At 37.0% G+C, this 21,052-nt stretch overlaps 2 protein-coding genes across 3 annotated transcripts; one reads left to right on the forward strand and one right to left on the reverse strand.

The window, feature by feature from the left end:
- Positions 1 to 1,137: 1,137 nt before the first annotated feature.
- On the reverse strand, positions 1,138 to 5,961 carry LOC112562169. 2 transcript variants are annotated; one of them, XM_025235238.1, is made up of 2 exons: positions 5,823 to 5,961; positions 1,138 to 5,312 (listed from the first exon to the last, which is right to left on the reverse strand). In XM_025235238.1, the coding sequence occupies exon 2, from the start codon at positions 5,275 to 5,277 to the stop codon at positions 4,345 to 4,347; it is 933 nt and encodes a 310-aa protein (XP_025091023.1). In that variant the 5' UTR covers positions 5,278 to 5,312; positions 5,823 to 5,961; the 3' UTR covers positions 1,138 to 4,344. The 2 variants fall into 2 exon arrangements, with proteins under 2 accessions (XP_025091023.1, XP_025091022.1); XM_025235237.1 differs by having other exon boundaries at positions 1,138 to 5,299; positions 5,823 to 5,950.
- A 182-nt stretch (positions 5,962 to 6,143) lies between these two features.
- LOC112562488 (gamma-tubulin complex component 5-like) lies at positions 6,144 to 20,406 on the forward strand. The gene is made up of 24 exons (XM_025235769.1): positions 6,144 to 6,413; positions 6,837 to 6,943; positions 7,483 to 7,594; positions 8,087 to 8,183; positions 8,704 to 8,783; positions 9,274 to 9,533; positions 9,749 to 9,838; positions 10,493 to 10,586; positions 10,681 to 10,906; positions 12,221 to 12,453; positions 12,951 to 13,066; positions 13,667 to 13,829; positions 14,554 to 14,674; positions 15,001 to 15,199; positions 15,371 to 15,379; positions 15,513 to 15,675; positions 15,959 to 16,021; positions 16,831 to 16,922; positions 17,355 to 17,439; positions 17,659 to 17,779; positions 17,969 to 18,135; positions 18,692 to 18,906; positions 19,443 to 19,543; positions 19,794 to 20,406. The coding sequence occupies exons 1-24, from the start codon at positions 6,351 to 6,353 to the stop codon at positions 19,847 to 19,849; spliced, it is 3,033 nt and encodes a 1,010-aa protein (XP_025091554.1). The 5' UTR covers positions 6,144 to 6,350; the 3' UTR covers positions 19,850 to 20,406.
- Positions 20,407 to 21,052: the final 646 nt, after the last annotated feature.

Consider the following 21,052-nt stretch of genomic DNA (forward strand, 5'->3'; position numbering starts at 1 on the left):
GGGGGACAAACATACAAACCACAAGTTCATAAAGTTTCCTCTTCTCCACTTACTTTGATGTTCATGCCTACTCACACATGCATGCACACACACACATAGAAAACAGTATGTTTTCACAACCAGGACTGTAGTTCTCTGATACCACTCCATTTAAACGAAACAGACATCAACTTCATATACAACCTTCCCAAGCTGACAACAGATGACGTTTGTTTAAATGTCTGATCAAGGCTGCTTGTCACACCTGCCTGTTTGAGGTTAACCCAACATGTACTCACATTTTTTCATGTGTAATCGTTATTCCAGAGTGTTTAAATTTATATACAATGGTTGTCAATCCTCATTTTCCACAGACCATAACATAGTAGACATATCTTCTAATTTGCCTCCCTCCAACCCTCAACAGTAACAATAGTCAAAGAACTAATTACAAATTTAGTTTGGTGCCATTCTGACCCATGCTAACTCAACACAGAATGTGATGCCCCAAGCTACACCCACCCAGATACAGGGGATACTGGGAATTGAACCAGCTAGTGTGCACATTTTAAGGTTTGGTCACTGTTGCTTTCACCACTAGGCTATGCATTCTCCTGCAGATCAATGACTATTTCTAAATTGTTTGTAGAAAACACTAGTGTATAATCCAACTCAACAACTTGTAGCAACTGCACACCTTGCTTAACTCCTTTACTGTCATGTTCCACCAGCTAACAAAACATGCACACTAAAATATGATTTAGCTAGGTACTGGCTGCAGGAGATGGTATAAGTTCTAAAGTTCTTTCCTCCCTTTTATCAACTGAAATTTTTAAGCCTAGAAAAGAAATTTAAGCAGCAAGACTATCCAAAATGAATATTGCTAGAAGTACAAAGCTTAACCCTAACCTTAACCTTTGTAACTTCCTTTACACATAATGTGTGAATATGACCTAAACACAATGAGCAAGATCAAAGTAATTTGATAAGGAAATGTTTTCAAAAAGTGAAACATTCAGCCACTTCTTGTAGATCATGCTTCTTGCAACAAGATCACTTAACAGCCAAGTGAAAATACGTTTAGTAATGTGGTTAAGGATACACACACACACAAAAAAAGCAGTAATCCCAAAAGCCAACAAAATTGCACACCATGACTGAATTTGGGTGTAATTTTCATGCTGAATAAAAGAACTTGTCAACAGTCAATATTATTTTTATGAAGCACACTGTTTGAAAAAGGCAAAATACATTTCAACATGGGTAAGTGCAGCAAAAATTGGAAGCACCTAGTAAATAAAGTCGATGCAAAAATAGCTCCTTTCTAGCAGGACTTTATCTTCTAAATAACATATCAGCACAAGTTCTTGTGTTCTTGAGATTATCTTATGTTTTTAGTTAAGAAAACGTGTTGTTCTAGCACATTGTGACAAATTTTGTTCTCCTTGTGCCTGTACATAAATTACATAAAGAAAGCATGCACAAGACACAAATTGGCAATATTCTGACAAGCAAAAAAATTGTAAAACACTTTTTCAAAGAACATCAGAAATGTTCAGTTTGCTGGTCAGTTAATACAATTATTTTACTAAAAACCAACAGTTGTTCAGGTTGGATAAGGTGTAAGCCCAAAAAGTATAGTAAAATCTCATGATTTATAAAGGTAACTTCTGGAAACTATTCCAGCTATACTGAATATTGGAAAAATACAGTTCTTGAACATATCTTTCAATACTGAACACTGCCCATTGCATTAATGTGGAATTACCTAAGATCATATGAGAATAGTCACACAGTGCCCAGTGTGCTGAAAAGGATGTATATATATGCTATTTCTCTCACTAACAAACATAGCCCATCAGACTAGAACCACAAATAATGTTTTTGACCTATAAAGCTTTGCATGTACTCATGGGTCAGCAATAAAATGCTCAGAAAGCAAATGCCATTCAAATACTGTCAATGAAAATTTCTAGCAAAATAAATCTTTTTCAATCATGTCATCATCTTTTCAAAAAAGAACACTTCACACTTTTGCAACTGACCATGTTAAAAGACATAAATGCCAATGAGTGATAATTGACCATGTTAAATGACATAAATGCCAATGGGTGAGAAAATAAAACAGCTGCTAGAAGATTCTACTGTACATCCAGGAATGTAAAGAATCAAGGGAAGCACTGAACATGGAAGAATTATGGGAAACACACTGCAATAAATATCAGCACTGAACACACTGAAGGCAATATGTTTAGGAGTAAATGTAGTCTCTTACAAAACAATGCCTCAAGGTATATTTTAAAACTTACAGGCTGAACTTCTTTCTAACTTACAGTAGGAATATTACAGTAGGATAGAATAGTTTGACCTGAGAGGTAGAAGCACACCCAGTCCTGGTTACCCTGGTGGTCAAGCTTTACTAATTGCTTCCATCTGGCCTGAGAAGTACCCTCACCTCCCTCCCTGGATCAAGCCATTCTTTCATAGCAGAATGTGGAATTTGCAGCATTTAATAATAAAATAAAGATACATAGTTCGAGATGGCACATTTACATTGAGCATTTAGATACAATGTGTTTTATCAAGACACATGAGCTTCTATTTGCTCTTGTAACCCAGACCATCTGGCATCCAGTCTTCTAATGGCTTGATTGGATGGAACCTGCATGAATGACAATAACAACTAAAGATTTGAGGTTATGATGTCATGGTTTTTTTTCCTTCACTTTGCATTTCGCTTCATCACCTTTGATTAGAAAAATGCACTGATATGAACAGTTTCTATCAGTCTTACCTATCTGGGACTGATCCTTATAAATGTGCACATTTTTACAGGCAAATCTTTGGATATAAGCTACCTGTGAAACCTATACTGTTCAAATATCTGCTTCCAACTACTTTCAGTTCTCAAACTGGTAATCAGAGATGATTCAAAGACATTTATGCTGTGTAACTGCAAAGCTGTTGCTAATACAAGTATTTTAGCTTTAGTTGTGGTCTATTTTTTTGCCATGGAGACTGATCTTTCAGGTTTTAAAGCACCCAATACCTGTAAAGTGCCACAGACATACACTCCAATTTAAATGGCTTGAACCATTCTGGACCTATTAACACTTAATTTCTATATTTGGTAAAAATATGCACATCTCTCACTGTGATTATGTCATAAACTTGGATATGCCAGACATATACAATTATCTATGCATATTCCTGCACTATAAATTTAATCAATTTTTCTTCTCAGAAAGATAAATTTTAAAGATGTAATTCAAGAAAATCACAGTGCTTTCAAATGCACCAAAGGCTTTAAAATCAATGCAGAAATATACCACTCTTGATTTTGCATCCTTCACAAGAGCGAAAAATAAAGAATGTTCACAGATGGTTTGGGCCCCAAATATCATGCAAAACTTGAAGAGTCAGAAAAGATTATTTTTAACAATTTTATTGTGCAAACTGTGTTATGGTGTATTTCTCCATAAACAAGGTACAACATTAAATAAACAAAAGAATGCTTTAGAGTTTAGTATGGCAACACACAGCTTGCCCATTTTTTTAATAGCTTAATATTTAGCACATCAATCTCCTGTACAAATAAACCTTTGATGACTTTGCATGTTCAAGACTTTATCTCTTTTGTTCTCATTTCTATCTCTTCCTTTAAGATAATTACCTTCAACTGTAATTGTTTATCCACACTGCAAATTTAAAAAACATAAGACTGTCTAGACTGAATGACACTCCTGAATCCGTTACGGTCCTACCTCCTCCCCCCATCTGTCACCATCCTTCCTCATTAATATAAACAGGCATTGGAGGATGTGTAAACATGTCTGGATGGAAATGCAGAACTGGTCCAGAAGCAACTGCGACCATTACAAAGCATTTCCAAAGTCACTAAAATGTTTCAAACAAAAATGCAAAACTGCAGGCATTTGCAATATAAACCAGTAAATGCTGTTTTTGACGGGTTTCTTTATAAAGCCCTCAAGATAAAGAGCAGGGTGGGTGGAGGTGTGTTGGGAAGGGTTAATTGTGTAAAAGAGAGAAACTAAGAATTGAGAGAATGAGATGGTGTATGTCCACAGAATGTTTGAAAGGTAAAAAGTTAATGCTAATGTAAACCCAGGAAAAAAAGCAGCATTGAATATTTGCTAAACAGATGTCATCAGTCACATTTATTGTGTGCAAATTCCATTGTTATTATCCCATCTATGACTTGATAACACACAGATGCATAAAAGGCACACATACATACGCTTTTAAAGAGCACATTGCTTCCTCAGGAACATACACCATAAACATCCACTCAATCACTGACATTGTGGCTGAACATTTGAATGTAAACATGACCAAAAAGAGTCATCAAACCATCTGGAGATTCTGCAAGCCAGTAGCCACCTGTTCTACTGCCTGGCGCTCTTTAGCCAATTCAAGTTGTCCATTAAAAGTGTCTGAAAGTTTCAGCTTTGCCAGCTCCAAGTTATCAATAGAATGCGACCGCACTAGCTTATTTGTCCCTGACATGTTTCCTTCTACATCTTGCTTGATAGGTGACGTGGTGTTTGATTTTGATGTGGAAGCAGAGGGAGAACTTGGAGTTAACCAAAAGTCAGCAAGACTGGTCGCACCCTCATCCTGCATGGACTGGCACATCCGAAAAGGTATCAGGTAGGGTCTTCTTAGCCTTCGAGATCGCTCCAGCCTAAGCCGGGCTGCACGACGCTGGACTCTTTCCTGGATATCATAATCCCTGTACCAGCCAGCATTGAGCCCACTGCTTTCACCGTAGCTCCAGCTGGCAGGAAGAGATGACCAGTGACAAAGCTGAGATCTGGAATATGGTGTCACAATGCTGGACACAAACTCTGAATTCCTACGAACTAGATGGTAGCCCCCTACTATGTGGCTCTGGGTTAATGGAGCAGAATTGATTTTCTTGCTATTAATACATGCATTGACATTAATGCTGATATCACCACTGGAAGCCGTTTGTTTCTTTGACTCAGACTCAAAGGAACTTTCACTACAGGAACGGATCAAGCAGTGGGTTGATGGTGATATGCTCTCACTTAGGGATCGCTCACGAGGCATCCTGCATCCATGACGACCTACCGTCCTCTCAGTGCTGACAGCGCCAGAGCCCCTGGTATAATTTACCCCTGTTACTGACTGAAGAGAATCCAGTTCTGACAAGGCCAAATCTACATCCATTTGACATCCACGATTCTCTCCTTGTGAAGCAGTATTCATCTTAGCTGATCCGCCAGGTCCACAGCAGTAGCAGTTACGATCCATTCTGTTGCATTGAGATTGTCGACTGCAACACACAACTGGATGGAATACAAAGTCGAATTACTCATCAAAAATCAATTTTTGTTTCAATAATCTCACTAGTCGATATTTGTGTTAAGATTTATAGTGCGCTTGTACTAGGATTCGGTAGCTAAAACTGTATTGTTGATGCTAACATTATATCTGCTGGCCCATTGATTCTAACATGAGTACAGCTAACATCCCATCTCACTAAACAACGGAAAATATCATTATAATAAAAAAAATGATCTCTTTCAAAGTATGTTTTAACTTTCCAGACATACGCGTCTGAAACAGAATGATATATGTGTCAACAGGCCTGATGAATCATTTGCTGTTGTCTTTATGACTACGAAGCCAAAATCGTCCTTTCATTCCTCTATTAAAACACACGCTTCTTTGGCGTTAACACACGATCAATATTATTACTATACGTAAAAAAAACCCTCAGCAACTTTTGATACAAATTATGACATTTTTGGTATGAAGTAGAAATGAATATAACAAGTGTATAAACGAGCTTGTACCTGAACATGCTTCCTCTTATACTGGTTCTATTATAACTTGGCGGCCCTACTGCAAGTCATTTTCGTGGTCAGGCAACCTTCCCATACACCACTCCGGTGATTATGTTAAATATTATGAGTGGTTTGTTTGCAGACATGAGATTGTAATAAATATTCTTAGAATTTCTTAAAAAAATAACAAAGATACAATTTATACGTCTACATATATATTTAATAAATGTACAATACGTTTGAGTGTGCATAATAGTGCTTGCTGTGAAATCTGTCCGTTACTTTAAATTAATGTGCCCAAAAATATACGTTGCATGTTTTCTCTTTACAGGAAACGGAAACTTGTTTGTTTTGGTCGAGAGAGGAGACGGTAAACAATCTCCGAAGCAGGCGCGAAAGCTGAAGGCTCTTAGAAGTGAAAGAAAGAAATCTATAAAAAAATGATCAGATTACTACGGGGAAAATAAAATAACTTTCATTTCTGATTCATATATTTTACAGCATTACCATCCACTTTTTGCCTTTGAAGTAGCTGGAATGGCTCGAATAAAAGCAGACGAACTCACCCGGCAACTGATTACTCATGTCACAGGTTTTCAGGTGCATGATTGCTTCTGTATTTGTATTTGAGAATTTAGATGATGATATTATTATTAAGAGCGACACAGTGAAGTAAAATTTGCCTGCTGATGATCAATGAAATGATAATCACAAAAATATCCATCTTGCATGTGTGTTTCTTTTGTCATAGTCAAGACGTTGACGTTCGATTAAGCTTTCGATCCTTTGCTTATGATAGCGATCGTGAAATATCTTAAACATATTAATAAATCCCCTGACTTTTCTTCCCTTCAGAAAGTGATCGAGTCTTATTATAAGTACATGTAAAGCGATGGTGGCAGCTATTAAAATTTTCTGTTAGCGAAATGAAGACTTTCTGCTTCCATTTAAATCGCTATAGTTAAAACCTCATAGGATGTAAGCATTAATAAATACTAGGAGCTTTTTTCAAATGATGCTCAGGAGGGAGACGAAAACTTTGGACTGTGCCTTCAGTTTGTTCTCTCAAACTTTCGGTACCACAGATTTTTGGATGTTAATAGTCATAAAGTTCTTCGACTTTTGGATGGGTAAGGGACAGTTTTTTTAGTATTGAATTTTATAAGTTAAATTAAAGAAATTAACAGGATGTTTTCCTAAGATAGACCACTAGCAATAAATACCAATTTACAGAACTTGTGAGACATTTACAGGGCTTCTGCTAAGGCTAAATTCTTTGGGGTCCCAGGGACCCCTTCTTCAGACTTTTAAGGGGTCCCTGTTCTTCTTCCAAATTAGAAGGGGACCCCATTGACGAAAATTAAAGGGGTCCTCCAACCATTTAATGCGTACTGTACGCAATTTTTTGCGTAAGCAGAAGCCCTGATTTAAATAAAGATCAGTGTGAAAACAGTTTCCTTAAAGTACAAAATTTGATTATTTAAATGTAAGAAGAATAATTACATCTAAGATTTTTCAAATTAATTTTTGACTAATTCCAATGATTTGTTTTTACTAGTCTCTATAGTGATATAACATGTCAGTGAGATTTGTGCAGTACTCATTGCTGTTTGTGTTGTTATTTCAATGTTATAAATTTCCAGTCATGGTATTTATTTTTGGATTGCAGGCTCTGTACTAAATTACAGGTACATTCTCTCAAAGATCGTGCAGACAGCCTTCGCTCTTTGGTTTCTCAGTTTCTTGATAAACCACTTTTATCAGATAATGAACTTACAAAGGTCAGTTTTAAAATGAATTTATCTTGTTTGCCATATATGTTTCTAAAGCGTTTTTTCACACAGAACTACAGTATCTTTATCAAGATACTTATAAACAGGTTATTAAAAATTGTGCTGTGCTCAGACCTAAAAAATGTTAACTGTCCTTTACTTTTAAAGTACATTAAAAAGTCTGATAAGTAGGAAAAAGGGAAGGATTAAGAACAAGTTGAAGTGGAAGCTTGTTTCATTTATGTTATTAAGTCATTTGTAACCCACAAACTGTTACATACTATTTCTTCTTTCTCATCTTCACCATCATCCTAATCAATCTTACATATCAGAAAGTATTGTTTTCTACTGGTGTAGAAAGTTGCTTTTGGGGCTTTGAAGATATTTCAGAGTTCACTGTATATCTATAGTTGTAAAACCACATCTGTTCAGTGGCTGAGCAAGAAGCCATGAGCTATTTAAGAGCCTAAACATTGCTTCAGATGACTCTCTGCATTACAGACAGATGCTCACTATGCAGTTTTGCTGGTCTTATTTACACTTGGATTATCTCCAACAAATGCCATCTATGAGACACCAGTAGTGGAAGCAGAAGAAGGTAGGATGTACTGTTTGTTTAGAATCAATTTTGAAGGCAGTTGTGGAATGTAAGGTACTTTTTTTCTGCATGTTTGACTGCTTATGTTGTAGTAGTAGTAATAATAAGTTGATATAGCAAATTTTCAGAAGCTATTCTGACTTTTACCCTACGGCTAGAAAGAATGGTTCAGCCACCAGGACATGAGGGCACTTGTCTGTATAGATGAAGCAGCTAACAAAGCATGACCACTAATCAGTACTGTGTATATGCCTTACCTTCCTTCCATGGATCTAACTGTTCTTTCCTATCATAAAATAGGAGTTTAGCTTTTAAAACAAGCATAACAAAGATGTAACAGAGATGGAAATTACAATATAATCCAACAAATATTCACACGCAAGACAACTCACAATCCAACTTGCTGAGAAAATAGTGAAGCAGAACGGACTATATGTGTATGTGTGTGTGAGCATGCAAGGCATTATTATTTAACTCACCTCATAAGTCAAACTCAAAAACACCTCTGTTGTTTGCACAGAGCTGACAGACACATTTAACTGGACAGCACATTTGCTAGAGGGAGAAGATATCTTTCTTGGTTATCACAGTGACACATCAGTAAGTAGATATCAAAAAGTTATTAGCCTACTCTTTTTTGAAAGAGCAGAGAATGCTTTTCAGTTTATTTTTCACATCTTTGTGTAATGTCTTTATTGTATTTTTGTGTATTCTCTGTCAAACCTCATAAGTATCTTATTGTGAAAATGGTTTGGATAGCAAATATATGGATAACTTTATAGGAATAATTTTTACTTTATTTTGGTATATTGGGGAAAACTTCATATTGTAGTGGGAAATGGGACAGTATGAGTTTAGATAGCAAAGTTTGACTGTAATCATCAACATTTCCTTTGTTTTGGCTATTATTCATGTAACTTTAGTTGTATGGTTTGTTTTATGATTGTGCAAAAGGTTTGAAATTTTGCATCTTGATATTTACTTTTGGAGCTGGTCTTGGACTAAGTTATGTATGACTGATGGACATCATTACTGCACAAGTATGAAGTGGCCATTTTTTAGTTTGTGTATGCATTTCGTCATCATTCAGTCAGAAGAAGATGAAAAACTAGAAAGCAGTTCAGAGGATGAGCAGTTGGCAACAGAAGAAGGTGACACAACAACAGATGACGAGCACAAGCATACGGTCTGCATTGTTCATGCTGGAATGGACATCTGTCTTGAAGCAAGGACAGACACACTCCAAGGCAAGGAATGGTTGAACCAGAATGTGATTGTTCAATACTGGCGAGGTCAGTACTCGGACAGCATAAGGGGTCAGCACGCATCATCTAACCTTTTAAGAGATTGGTGAGTGTAGTTAAACAATGCTATTGGTCCTTATGTTGAAAGAAGGTTTGCTGTCAGAGGTAGCAGATTATAAAACACACCTGTTTGCTTGTTTTAGGATTTTGAATTAGAGAAAAAATTCCATTTGTCAAGCTGTTTAATTAAGGCAGTAGTCCACTCAGTCTTACTGGATTTAAAAAATGTTTTTTAAAAAATGTGTTTTCTTGGGTGTTAAGGTCTAGTTACCAGCTACGAAGTGGTGAGGCATATTCTTCACTTGAACAGCATGTGGTTACGGAATATCAGCTTATTCGGGAACTTCTATGGTAAGTGTAACATAGCATCCTTTGTGCATGTGATTTTGATTTCTACTTCCAAAAGCACATTCTCCTGAACAGAAAGACAGTAAAGAGTTTGCTGTCAGTTATAGCAACAGTACATGTTTCAGCTAGCTGGTCAAAACCCACACATATTTCTTAAGGACTTCACCACGTGTTTTATTAGTTTAAATCGTTTGCTTCACCAGCTATCTATGGATTCAGTTTTGGGAGATAGGCAGATCAAAACATAATGGCTGTATGGCTCTCTGTCACAGTTAAAGTATAGATCTACCATATGTACAATTTTAAACAATCAGTAGAAGCATGTTCATCAGTGATTGATAATACATCAGACCACTAAATTGATGCCTATCATTAGTATGAGACCTTTTATTTGCTTGTTGTGACCCTAAATGTGGTATTCGGGTTTTGGTACCAGTCTCTACTTTTCTTGATCTCAGCTTTGAGTTTGTTGGTTGTAATTTAAGTTTATTTTTTTATTTTAATATGTTACAAAGAAAACTTCTATATCTGTTGCAACCAGAGATAGACAATAAAGATGTATTGTATTGTAATATCAGTCTTAGGTTTTGGTCTATTGATGTCATCGTGATAACACTCTGATGTGCAGATGTTTTGCTGATCTCTGTTGTATTGCAGGATGCTGTCAGGGGTGGAGGAGCTGTTCTTGTTCCAACTAGGTGAAAATGGTTTTCATTTGAAGGAAGGCATATGTCTGTCTCACTTGACTGAGGTAAGTATATTTGTGAATGTGCACTCTGCCGTGTATACATTAAGCATAAATGAAGTAATCTGTTTCTTACTTTTCAAGTGATGATTGTCAACAGGCCAGCTTGCAGAGCTTCCTAGAGCCCCTTATGAAACAGGCCACCCAAATCCGAACACTTCAGTCATTTATCAGGGATATGCTGGCTGGAAGCTGCCAAGGGTTTGACAAGACAGGAGACACAAAAGTTCCCCAGACATACCAGGCTTTTGCGTATGGCCTGTCAAACATCTTGAAGGAATTCCGTGGCCACCTGTCACAGCTAGAGAAAACAGTATCTAAACAAGGTAATAAAAGAATATTGTAAAAAACAAATGATGAAAGAACCATAATCAGGAGACTTGAATCCTGGCAAAAGCTAAGCTTACTATACTTTACACAGAAGACAGATCAAAAACTAGGAAAAAATGCTAGAAAGTATACAATATACACACAATAATATACACACAAATCAGTCATGACCAACACACATTCTATACCTTAAAACAAAAAAAACACACACACGGATGTATGCATAGAGTTTAGTCCCTACCTAAGATACACTTATGTCCACACACACACTCACACATCTATGGAGCATGTACACAATAAAAGTTTGCTGGTTTTAACCAGGTTGTTCTGAAAGATGTTAGCATCTCTCTTTACCTGAAACTTTTATAGATCTTTGCACTATTCAGTCCATCAGCTGAGTACAGCAGTGCTTTCTGTGAGAAGGCAGCTATTGCTGTCTTCAGTGACTGAGGTCTTGTGTTGACCTGTCTTGGTGAAGGTCCTTAGTAGTTGGTAGGCCTTTTTGATGCCACCCTTTGTCAATTCCACCCTATGGTCTGTAACTGGCCCTCATTCCAGTTCTCCCTAGCTTACTTCATCCCTTTCTTGATGGCACCATTCACTTCTTTGTATTTGAAAACTGCTTTGGGTTTGCTTTTCCTTTCTCTTCAGTGGGCAAGGGTTGTTAGTAGTTTGTGGGCCTTTTTGCTATAACCCTTCTCATTCCCCCTCTTTGGTGTGGCACTGGCCCTTGATCCATTTCCTAGTTGCCTTCATTCCTTTTCTGATGGTACAACTTCTTTGTATTTGGAAGATGCTTCAGGTTTGCATTTTTGGTCGCAGAGATCTAGGAATAAATTCATGACCCTGGGTTTATTTTTTGCTTCTTTTGATGTCCTAGCACTTCTTGGGCTGTTGACACGAGCACCTCTTTATTGTTTCCAGCGAGTGTGTCACAGTCCACCAAATTCAGTGCCATGAATTTATCTCTGTTAATTTGGCCTTAAAAACATTTGGGACTTACATCTTCTCTCAAACCAAATTTGGGGCAAGATGGAGGTGTTTGGCTTTCATCCTCAGCTTCAAGGCTCATTTAGACAAAAGCTACAGACTTACAAAATTGTAGATTTCAAAGCACTTTTTTGGCAGAGGAAAAAATTCATCTTAAGGGTAATGAAATGTCTATTTCATTGGCTAATTCTGAGTTAAACAATATTCATCCTAATTGGCTATTTCATATATGGTAAATTCATCTGTGTCTGTGATGTACACATATGCATTCACATATAAGCAAAATCATATGCTAATTGCAAATATGATGTCTTCCTTAGAACACAGCAAATGTGTGACAGTTTCCTCTATAATCGGCCATCTTCAGCCTTGGCTACAAACACTGGAAGTCATTTGGGAGATGTTTGTAACAGGAGTGTCTTTATGTGCTCAGCCTCCAGACCATGATAAAAACTCCTTACATGCTAGCTGCTTGCATGCCTCACAGCTGCTTAATGCATTGTATGATGGTGTTGTTCTACATGACAATTTGAGTCACTGCTCTGCTGAAATGGTAAGTTAATTATTTAATGATGATATTCATGCCAAACTGTACATCTTCAGTTTTTTTTTAATCAGGTTGTTAATATTATTTCATAAAGTTCTACGATTGGTTCAATTTCAATTGGTACAATTGTTATTGAAAGTTTTTTATGTATTTTGAATCTCTAAATTTTTTATCTCAAGTGGATTGATAGTGAAAAACAGAAATATACTAAGAAATTATTTTAGTGTGCAAATGAGTTTGTGCCACAATGTTAATAATGTATCACGGGATGGTATAGCAGAAATTGAGCTGTGTCAGAAAGAAGACTTAAAATGTTAATGTGAAGTCAATACAGAAAAGTATTTACAAACCGTGTCAAACATCATCTGCATCATGGAAATAAGCCTCATTTGCATTTTGTTGATAAATGCTCGCAACATGTGCATTGTTGCACATGTCAGTGCAACTTAAGCAAGAGGACATTTCTATTTCAGTAATTGAAAAGTTTTTTTTTCCACTGCCAGATGTCACTCTTGTTCCGATTGCTGTTAGAAACAAGTAGACCCTACTTAAACATCATTGGTCAGTGGATTGCAGCTGGTCAGCTGTGTGACCCAGCAAGAGAATTTGTCTTACAACGGTAGGTTTTGTTTTATGGCCTTTAACAACTGAACCACATCGGTGCAGCTGTAGTATACTAAAGTTCGTTGGTTCCTCTTACACTGCTGCTGTACAAGTTATAAGTAGGGTATGGATCCCAGGTATCTCTCCATTGTGACTGAGCAAACTAAGATGGCTGTGGTGATCACCAAAGTATATGTTTAACTTTGGAGTGGCCTTCTACTAGCCTTTTAATTAAGAATCTTCCCAGGAGGCTTGGCTTAGTAGCATTTTCTTCAGTGCCAGGCTGGGGCATGGTTTCTAAAATGATGCCATTTTAGCACACATTATTTAGCCTGCTAGATAAAGTGAACCAGTGAAGTGCTCTGTCCAGAGCCCTCTGACAAATCAGTTTGAAGGTTGGATATATATGTTAATGGCCTAATGCCCATCAAACTTTAAGCTTCTGAAGTAATAATTTCCAAGAATATACTGCACTCTGCACTTGTGACATTAGCAGCCAAGAGTTTTATCGTATTTTCATTTTGTGATTTATATCATTTGCTCATTCAATACTTGACTGTTTAATGACATAATTTGCTCAGTAGATAATAATAATATTTTGCATAATTTACAACAGAAATGAAAGGATTGAGTCTTTGGATGAAACCTTCTGGGAGCGGGCAGTCACTCTGAACATTTCTGGCTCTCATCTTCATCAAGAGACATCCAACACATCTTTGTCTTCAGCAGGACTTTGTGCTGAGCAGGAAGAGGATGATAGAACTTTCAAAGAGGCTCAGGTAATTTACATAGGCCAGTTAGTGATGTAAATAGAAATAGAAAGATGTTATATTACAGACAGAGGAAATAACTATTCTAGTGCTATAAGGGAGAAATAATTGTACATTTATATCCCACTTTCATGCACCATCTTTGTGTTGTCGCATATAAATACATTTTAAGAAACTTTGAAAGTTTTACTTTTTTGCAAATAAAATAATATTTGTGTTTTTCCTTTTAAAGGATGATATATTTTTTTACACACACAAGTACATGGGCATGCATATCTTTGTGCATATCTTCTAAAAGCCAGTAAAATCCTAGATCTAAATATGTTTTCTTTTAACAGAAATCATATTTGAAACACAATGAACCCATACTTTTACCTCACCATGGGCCTAATTTTATGGGACATTTAAATAGGGCAGTTGCTGCTGATTGTGTGTTCATGTTCAGTCACATAGACCTTTGTAATCAAATCAGCCCTGCCTCTTGCTGCATTTCATGGTGGAGAGTATTTTCCTCTCTTTTTTTTTTTTTTATCATATACCCTTTTTATATCACTATGTTGGATGGGATGGCTTGTGGTGAAATAATGAGGTATAACTGTAATTTGGAAGATAAGAGCTTGTTTAAAAAATTTCTTATTTTAGCAGCAATGGGTATTATGCCCTCGATCTCCTGTACATTGTCTTTGTCACTGTGTTTTGTGGCAATTTGTGTAAGCTTAGATATCTTTTTCAGGATGCAATACCAAAGTTTCTGCTACCAGTTCTGCAAGATGTAGTGCTAACAGGAAAGTCCATGGAGCTGCTGCAGGCTCTGGGAAAATTACCAGAAGTGGTTGCTTTCTCTGGAGACTTTTGTGAGTAGCCTATTGTGGACTGCTATTACTTCTTGATATTGCCTATGTATACTATGTTTCTTCATCAGTTTTACATTTATTGTAACAAAAGCCCATTCTGCTATGATTTTTGATTATAATCTATTTTTTTCTTAAACATGCTTGCTCAGGCCATTGACTGCAGTCAACAAGCAGCCTTTGCTTTCTGCCCATTGACACATTAATGGTCAGTATTGTGAAGTATTTTGCTTCAGATATAATGTGTGAACACTCTATAGATGCCATCTAAGCATTATTGTTGTAAAATGCTGTTTATGGAGCATGCTGTCTCTTGTTGCTTCTTGCAGCTTTTAGGGAGAAATCCCTGTTTGAGATGTTTGTAGAATCTCTGAAAGACATCGTGGGAACCGTAACTCCATCCACACCAGGAAGCTGTCAAGGAGACTACCTATCTACAGCATGTGTACATGGAGAATATAGCCACAGAGCATCATGTCACAGGAGCAGGGGATCAGCTGCTTCAAATCAATTTTCAAGCTATATTTAGCACACTTTTTGTGAAGACCTCCCCAAAAACAGATCCCTGTGACCTGAGGCAAGTACTTCAATATTAGTGTTTTGCTAGTTTGTAGAAATAAAATTTCATGAATTTTTCTTCCCTTGCACCTTTGTGACTACTCACAATTTTTGTTCAAGGTAGTTTTTTGTGGATATTAGTATTAGAAGGCTGTCTAAATAAGGCAGTCATAAGCAGAACCAAAGTCAGAGAGGAGAGAAACCGCACTTCTGAAACTTTATCTCATTATACACAGGAGACTTTTAAGGTAGTCTCACTTTTTTGTGTGATAATCTTCTGCAGAATGTTAGCACCAGTATCACAAGCCTGCATTGGGCCCATTTCTCTGGTCTTCCAAAGATGCCTATATCCACATGTGCGTAGACGCTGTGACCATGTTTGTTCTCGACTTCTGGAGATTCTAAAGGGTGAATACCACCTGCTGGACATGCTGAACTCTGCTCAGGTAGAAGAGATTCTTGTGATATTGTTTTGAACACTGGAAGGATGAATGTGCTATCAAGATTGGTCTTTTCTGGGTCTGTGTTAAATTAATTTTGCTACCTTCAGAACTTACTGCTACAGTAATTGCAATTTCACTTTTTGTTGAGTTGTAAGCTTCTAACATCATTCCGATATTAACTTTGTTGCAAATATTTTCAATATTTCACTGACAAGTGACCATTGCATTAAGCAAGAGTTTATTTTCTGTGTTATCATTGTTCTATTATCATCTCTTCCTGTTCTAGCAATTCTACCTCATGTCAGCAGGGGATACCATGTTTGACTTTTGTACACAGATTTTTGACAAGGTAAGTGGCAGGATTATATTGGTTTACAATTTAACATTTTGTATCTTGATGTTCATATATCATTCCTTTATTCAAACATTGATAGTTGATAGCATAGCATATGTCTTGTCTGACCAGCATGCTGATGTGTCGTGGATTTCTTAAACTCATTCTTCTCATATAGCTATTCCATGTACATTTGCACAGAATGGTTGCTAAAGTGCAACCCACTGTGCAAGGATGGATAAAAAAATTAGGTAAGAAACCACAGTAGCTGTCAGGGATTGCAGTGGCCCACATAAAATCCAAACTGCATCTGACTATAACATACATATACGTGCTGGCTACAGCAGATTCTGTAAGGTATCCCTACTTAACTTGATGCATTTTTGACATGTCACAACATGTTCTGATAAAGTGTTTGCAGTTCATGTCTGGTGATAGACTTAACAGCATTCATGATGTTGTCCTTTAGTTTGTCTGGAGTGTGAGGGGTTATTTGCATACAGTTTTTCCTTGAGATTGCCCAGAGCTAAAACAAGGCAGGAGAAAGTGATGGCCACAGTCCTTTTATGGACTTATATCTCTGGACTGCTGGGTATTTACTGAGACCAACTCATAGCCTGTCATGAAGTTATAGGCTGTCAGGTCTTCGCAAACCATTTAGCAGTTTAATATTCAGAACTGCTATACAATTTCTAAAGCCAACAATAGACTTGCAATAAATTTGTTACTTAGATACTTTTTCTTTCTTTTTTTTGACAAAAGTCCTCACCTGCTTCCCAGGATGTAAAGCCAATGAGGATCAATAGAGTTGTATTGTATTGCAGATGAGACACACGGAGCAGTGGCGTGACACATCCAGCCTGACACTGGCACTTCATGATGCACTGCAGGCTCACCACTCTCAGGATATCAGCAGGTTTGTAGTATAAAATGTGCTAATGGGGCTTAGTTTCTAACACATTAAGGCTGTTACTGCACTAAAGTCAGTGCTCAGTACAGTGAGATAGAAGATATTAAACTATTATCTGAAAGACACTCTTGTGGAAGTTGTCCATTAGAGGCACACTATGCTTAGTGCAAATACCAAGGCACACAAATGGGAATGTCTAAAACCAACAGTTTTGTTAGTTTACTAAGTCTTACCTGTCCAAAATCAAAATTTCATACTTTACATCATTAAAGAGAGAGAGACACATACACACTCCCTCCTCTGTTATACTAACAACTGATTTCTTATGTTGTATTTCACTTCCTCAAGGTGATGATTCAAAATAGTTTAAATGGAAATAGCTACTGGAATCATTAGAGCAGGCTTTTTTCCTCTACGTTTTTTGACTGTTTCATTCAGGTTGTCAGTGACAGCAGACACATTGCCCAAGGCAGGGGAGAAGTCTGCAGTTTGTGCCACAGACTGCATAAAGCTGCATTATGATGTATGCTATTTTATACTTGTGAAAATGATGTGTGTGGGTGCCTGTGAGCATGTAAGTACTTATGTATGTGTGAGAGAGAGCATTTGTGAGATGACAAGAGGGAGTGCATGAAACAGCCAATTCATATCTTTCATAATGCTAATAATCTTGTTAACTATTTTAATGTGACCAACTCCTGCAGAAGTACTTAAATGAGTTAATTGCCCTTTGCTGAAACAGGTGGCATGGCCACTGGATATGGTGATAACCAGCAAGTGTCAAGACCTTTACAACCAGGTGTTCCAGTTTCTTCTTCAGATCAAGCGGGCCAAATATGGACTTGACCAGCTTCGGTTTACGGGTATGTTGTCATATTCTTTTAAAATGCTGTTTTTAGAAAAAAATTAAAAATCAACTTTTACTGATGTTTCTTATGTCAAATGTCCAACCCTTGCAAAATGTCAGAGAAAACTCATTGATAATTGCAATGTAAATGACACTATGTTTTTATATTTTTAATCTGACAATTTTTTTTTTATTTGTGCTTTAGATTTAGACAAAGCAGATATATTGACTGTAACGCTGCCCCAGAAAGATCTATGGGGAAAACTTGAAGAGAGCAAGATGCCAATTCCAGAGCGACTGCACAGGATGCATATACTGCGATTCCGACTGGCTTATTTTGTAAACAGTTTGCATAACTATATTATGACACGGGTAAGTGGCTGGTCATTTGTTTATCATGTTCTTTATTTTTAGTATATGATATTGCTTGCTGTGTTGTTTTTTAATTTATTTGCACTAGTCGTGTGTGTGTGTGTGAGAGTGAAGGAAGCGGAGTGGGAGAGAAGGGGAGAGAGTGCTGGATGTTGTTGAACATATCAGCCCTCACCTCCTTTCACCTATGTATGAGAGACAAGGTAAGAGAGAAAAAAAATATTTAAAAAAGTATAAAACAAAGTAGAGTTTGATCAAATCAGTTGAGATAATCTAGAATCCTTTTATTATCGAAACATTTCCTGCAACCCACATTTGTAGAGACCCAGTATTTCTCATCTTTAAAAATTCAAAATTTGGACTCCCAGATAACATTATGGGGAATGTTATTGATTAGTCATAGATATAACATATCAGCATTATTGTATTCCTTGATGTCAAGAAACAGCTTTAATTATTAGTGATCTTTTGATAGATTTTCCCTATATGAATTGGATTTTTATGTGTCTACTTGATGGGAACCACTGTGTAGTTAGATATACACTATTCATCACAGATCCTCCGCAGTACTGGACTAGAGTTTGGGGAACAAATGAAGAGTGCCAGAGACCTGGAGCAATTCATTCACATCCATGCTCGCTATGTGGTGACCATCCATGAGCGATGCCTGCTGCATAAAAAGCTGACTTTCCTCAAAGATGCAGTCACCAAGGTGCTGAACCTCATTTTGATCTTCTCTGCTCGATGGGACCAAGGCATTGCTGAGATCAGGTGCTGCATCTTTGAAATGTCCCTTGAGTGTGTAAAAAAGAAAAAAAACAAAGATAGTAATATGACCTTATATATGGTCTTGGGAAGTGAGGGCTTAGACCCCTTGCTTATCTTGGGATCAGCTTTTGTTAGGATGGTGCATATCTCCTCTCTTTCATCTTCCCCATCCCTTGGAGTCAGGTCCCCATTCCACAGCTGGGTCAGCTGAGGGAAGTACGCTGTCATGTGCCTTGAGGTTTGGATGTCATTGCTGTAACCACTAGGTTATCTTTTCTGAGTGTGTAAATTGTCACTAAATGCTTTTAAACATAATGGCCACAGAATTTCTTAAATTTTTTTCGCAAAGCAAAGAAATTTAACTTGGACAAAAATTGGCACGTGTTGTAAAGGAATGTTTACTTATGGTTTGCATTGTAGTGGTTAAACCCATCCATGTAGTGTGAAAGTTGCATGCATTTATAGGCATGCATACACAAAATATAAAATAAAATTAGATAGCTGCCTATGAACAAGTGTTGAAATTTATTGTTTTGCAGTGGAAAAGCGATCACTGATATGGAGGCTGAGTTTTCTCGCTGCATTCAGTTTTTAGCATCATTCCTCAACAACATCATCAAACGAGGCTCTTTTCCTCATGGTACTTCCTTTGTGTCATTGCACATGCACATGCATGCACCTTTTTGTGTACATTGTGTGAGAGAGAGCATGTGAGTGCATGCATTTAAGGGCTTTGATACCTAATGTTTTATGTTTGAATAAGAAACACAGATTTCTGGATGACAGATTTCTGGGTTACAGAGAGTAAGGTGATAAAAATTTATTGTCTTGTGTGTTTTTGTGTTTTTTTAATTACGATACTTATGTGTACCTGTCTTATTTATTTTCAGTTGAACCACTGGCATTTGCTCTTGTGACATCCTTACCTCAAGCTGAGAAAATGTAGAGCTGATCAGATATGCAGTAGAAGCTAGACACCATGGTTTCCCTTGGTTGGGCAGCTGAGCAGAGTCTTATGTACAGAGGGATTTGTCTCCTAATTAAAAGATTCTGCTTATGGACAGGGTAAAGTCTTCCAGAAAATATAAAATGTGGATACTGTGGGAGCTGCTGTGAGTTTTAAGACTTCTAGAACTTTAACGCTTTTAGACTGTGGGTGATGCCTCGTAAGATAAAGACATATTGAGTATGGCTTCCAAGACAGGGCTGTCAGAAAGGACTTGCAGAACAATATGAGAATGGGTGAAGTATGTCGAAAATATTGCAAAGTAAAAGTTTGGCATATATCAGACCTTCTTACTTTCTTAGACGTGAGACTTGCACTGTTGATGGTTGAATAAACACTGAATCTTTTTTCACTTTGTGTATATAATGTGAACAGTTTGAAGATATTTAAAGTATTTCCAATACTTCACACGTTTATGTATTATAAGTCCTGGAAAATCCATGAATAGTGCTTGATGTTGCAGAATGTTGAAACAATAAAAATCACCTTTTTAGTCATTGAGGCTTGTCAGGGCCAGGTTTTTTAAAATTTTTGCTTGTGAGGGTAGTGCCCACCTCTCCTTTGCTGCTTTACCCGTCTCTGTCCAACTATGGAGTCAGGTACCCATGCACTCACCACAGCTAGGTTAACAGTGAGGAAATGTGCTGAACCAGATATAGGTATCAAACCGGATTGCCTCCAGGAAAAAGGGGTCATGCTCCCTCATACACCACTCATTTTAGAGTTACCTTTTCACATAGGAAGTATTAAATTAACATTTTCTTTTTGATGTCTTTAAAATCTGCTTATGATGAGCACCATATAAATAATGTAAGTAAAATTATAAATAAAAAGTCAATCCATTTTCCTCAAAAGTTTATAAGCTCACCCGGTAAAATGCATGCGTTTCGCTTGACTGTCCGTTTTCCAATTTATTCTTTCCTTTATGATTTTTTTTTCCTTTCTCTTACTTTATTCGCTTCTGCCAACTTTGCTCATCATGATTTCCAAAAGAACTTGTTACTAAATATGCTGAAAATCCTCCTTGCTTATCTGACTCAAATATGGTATATATATCTAAGTTTGTTCACATCATGCATTAACAACCTTTCATTTTTACATAACATTAAAGGTTCCAATAGCATAACAATAACAAAAAAATAC

Source organism: Pomacea canaliculata, linkage group LG4 (assembly GCF_003073045.1).
Source record: "Pomacea canaliculata isolate SZHN2017 linkage group LG4, ASM307304v1, whole genome shotgun sequence".
NCBI lineage: Eukaryota > Metazoa > Mollusca > Gastropoda > Architaenioglossa > Ampullariidae > Pomacea > Pomacea canaliculata.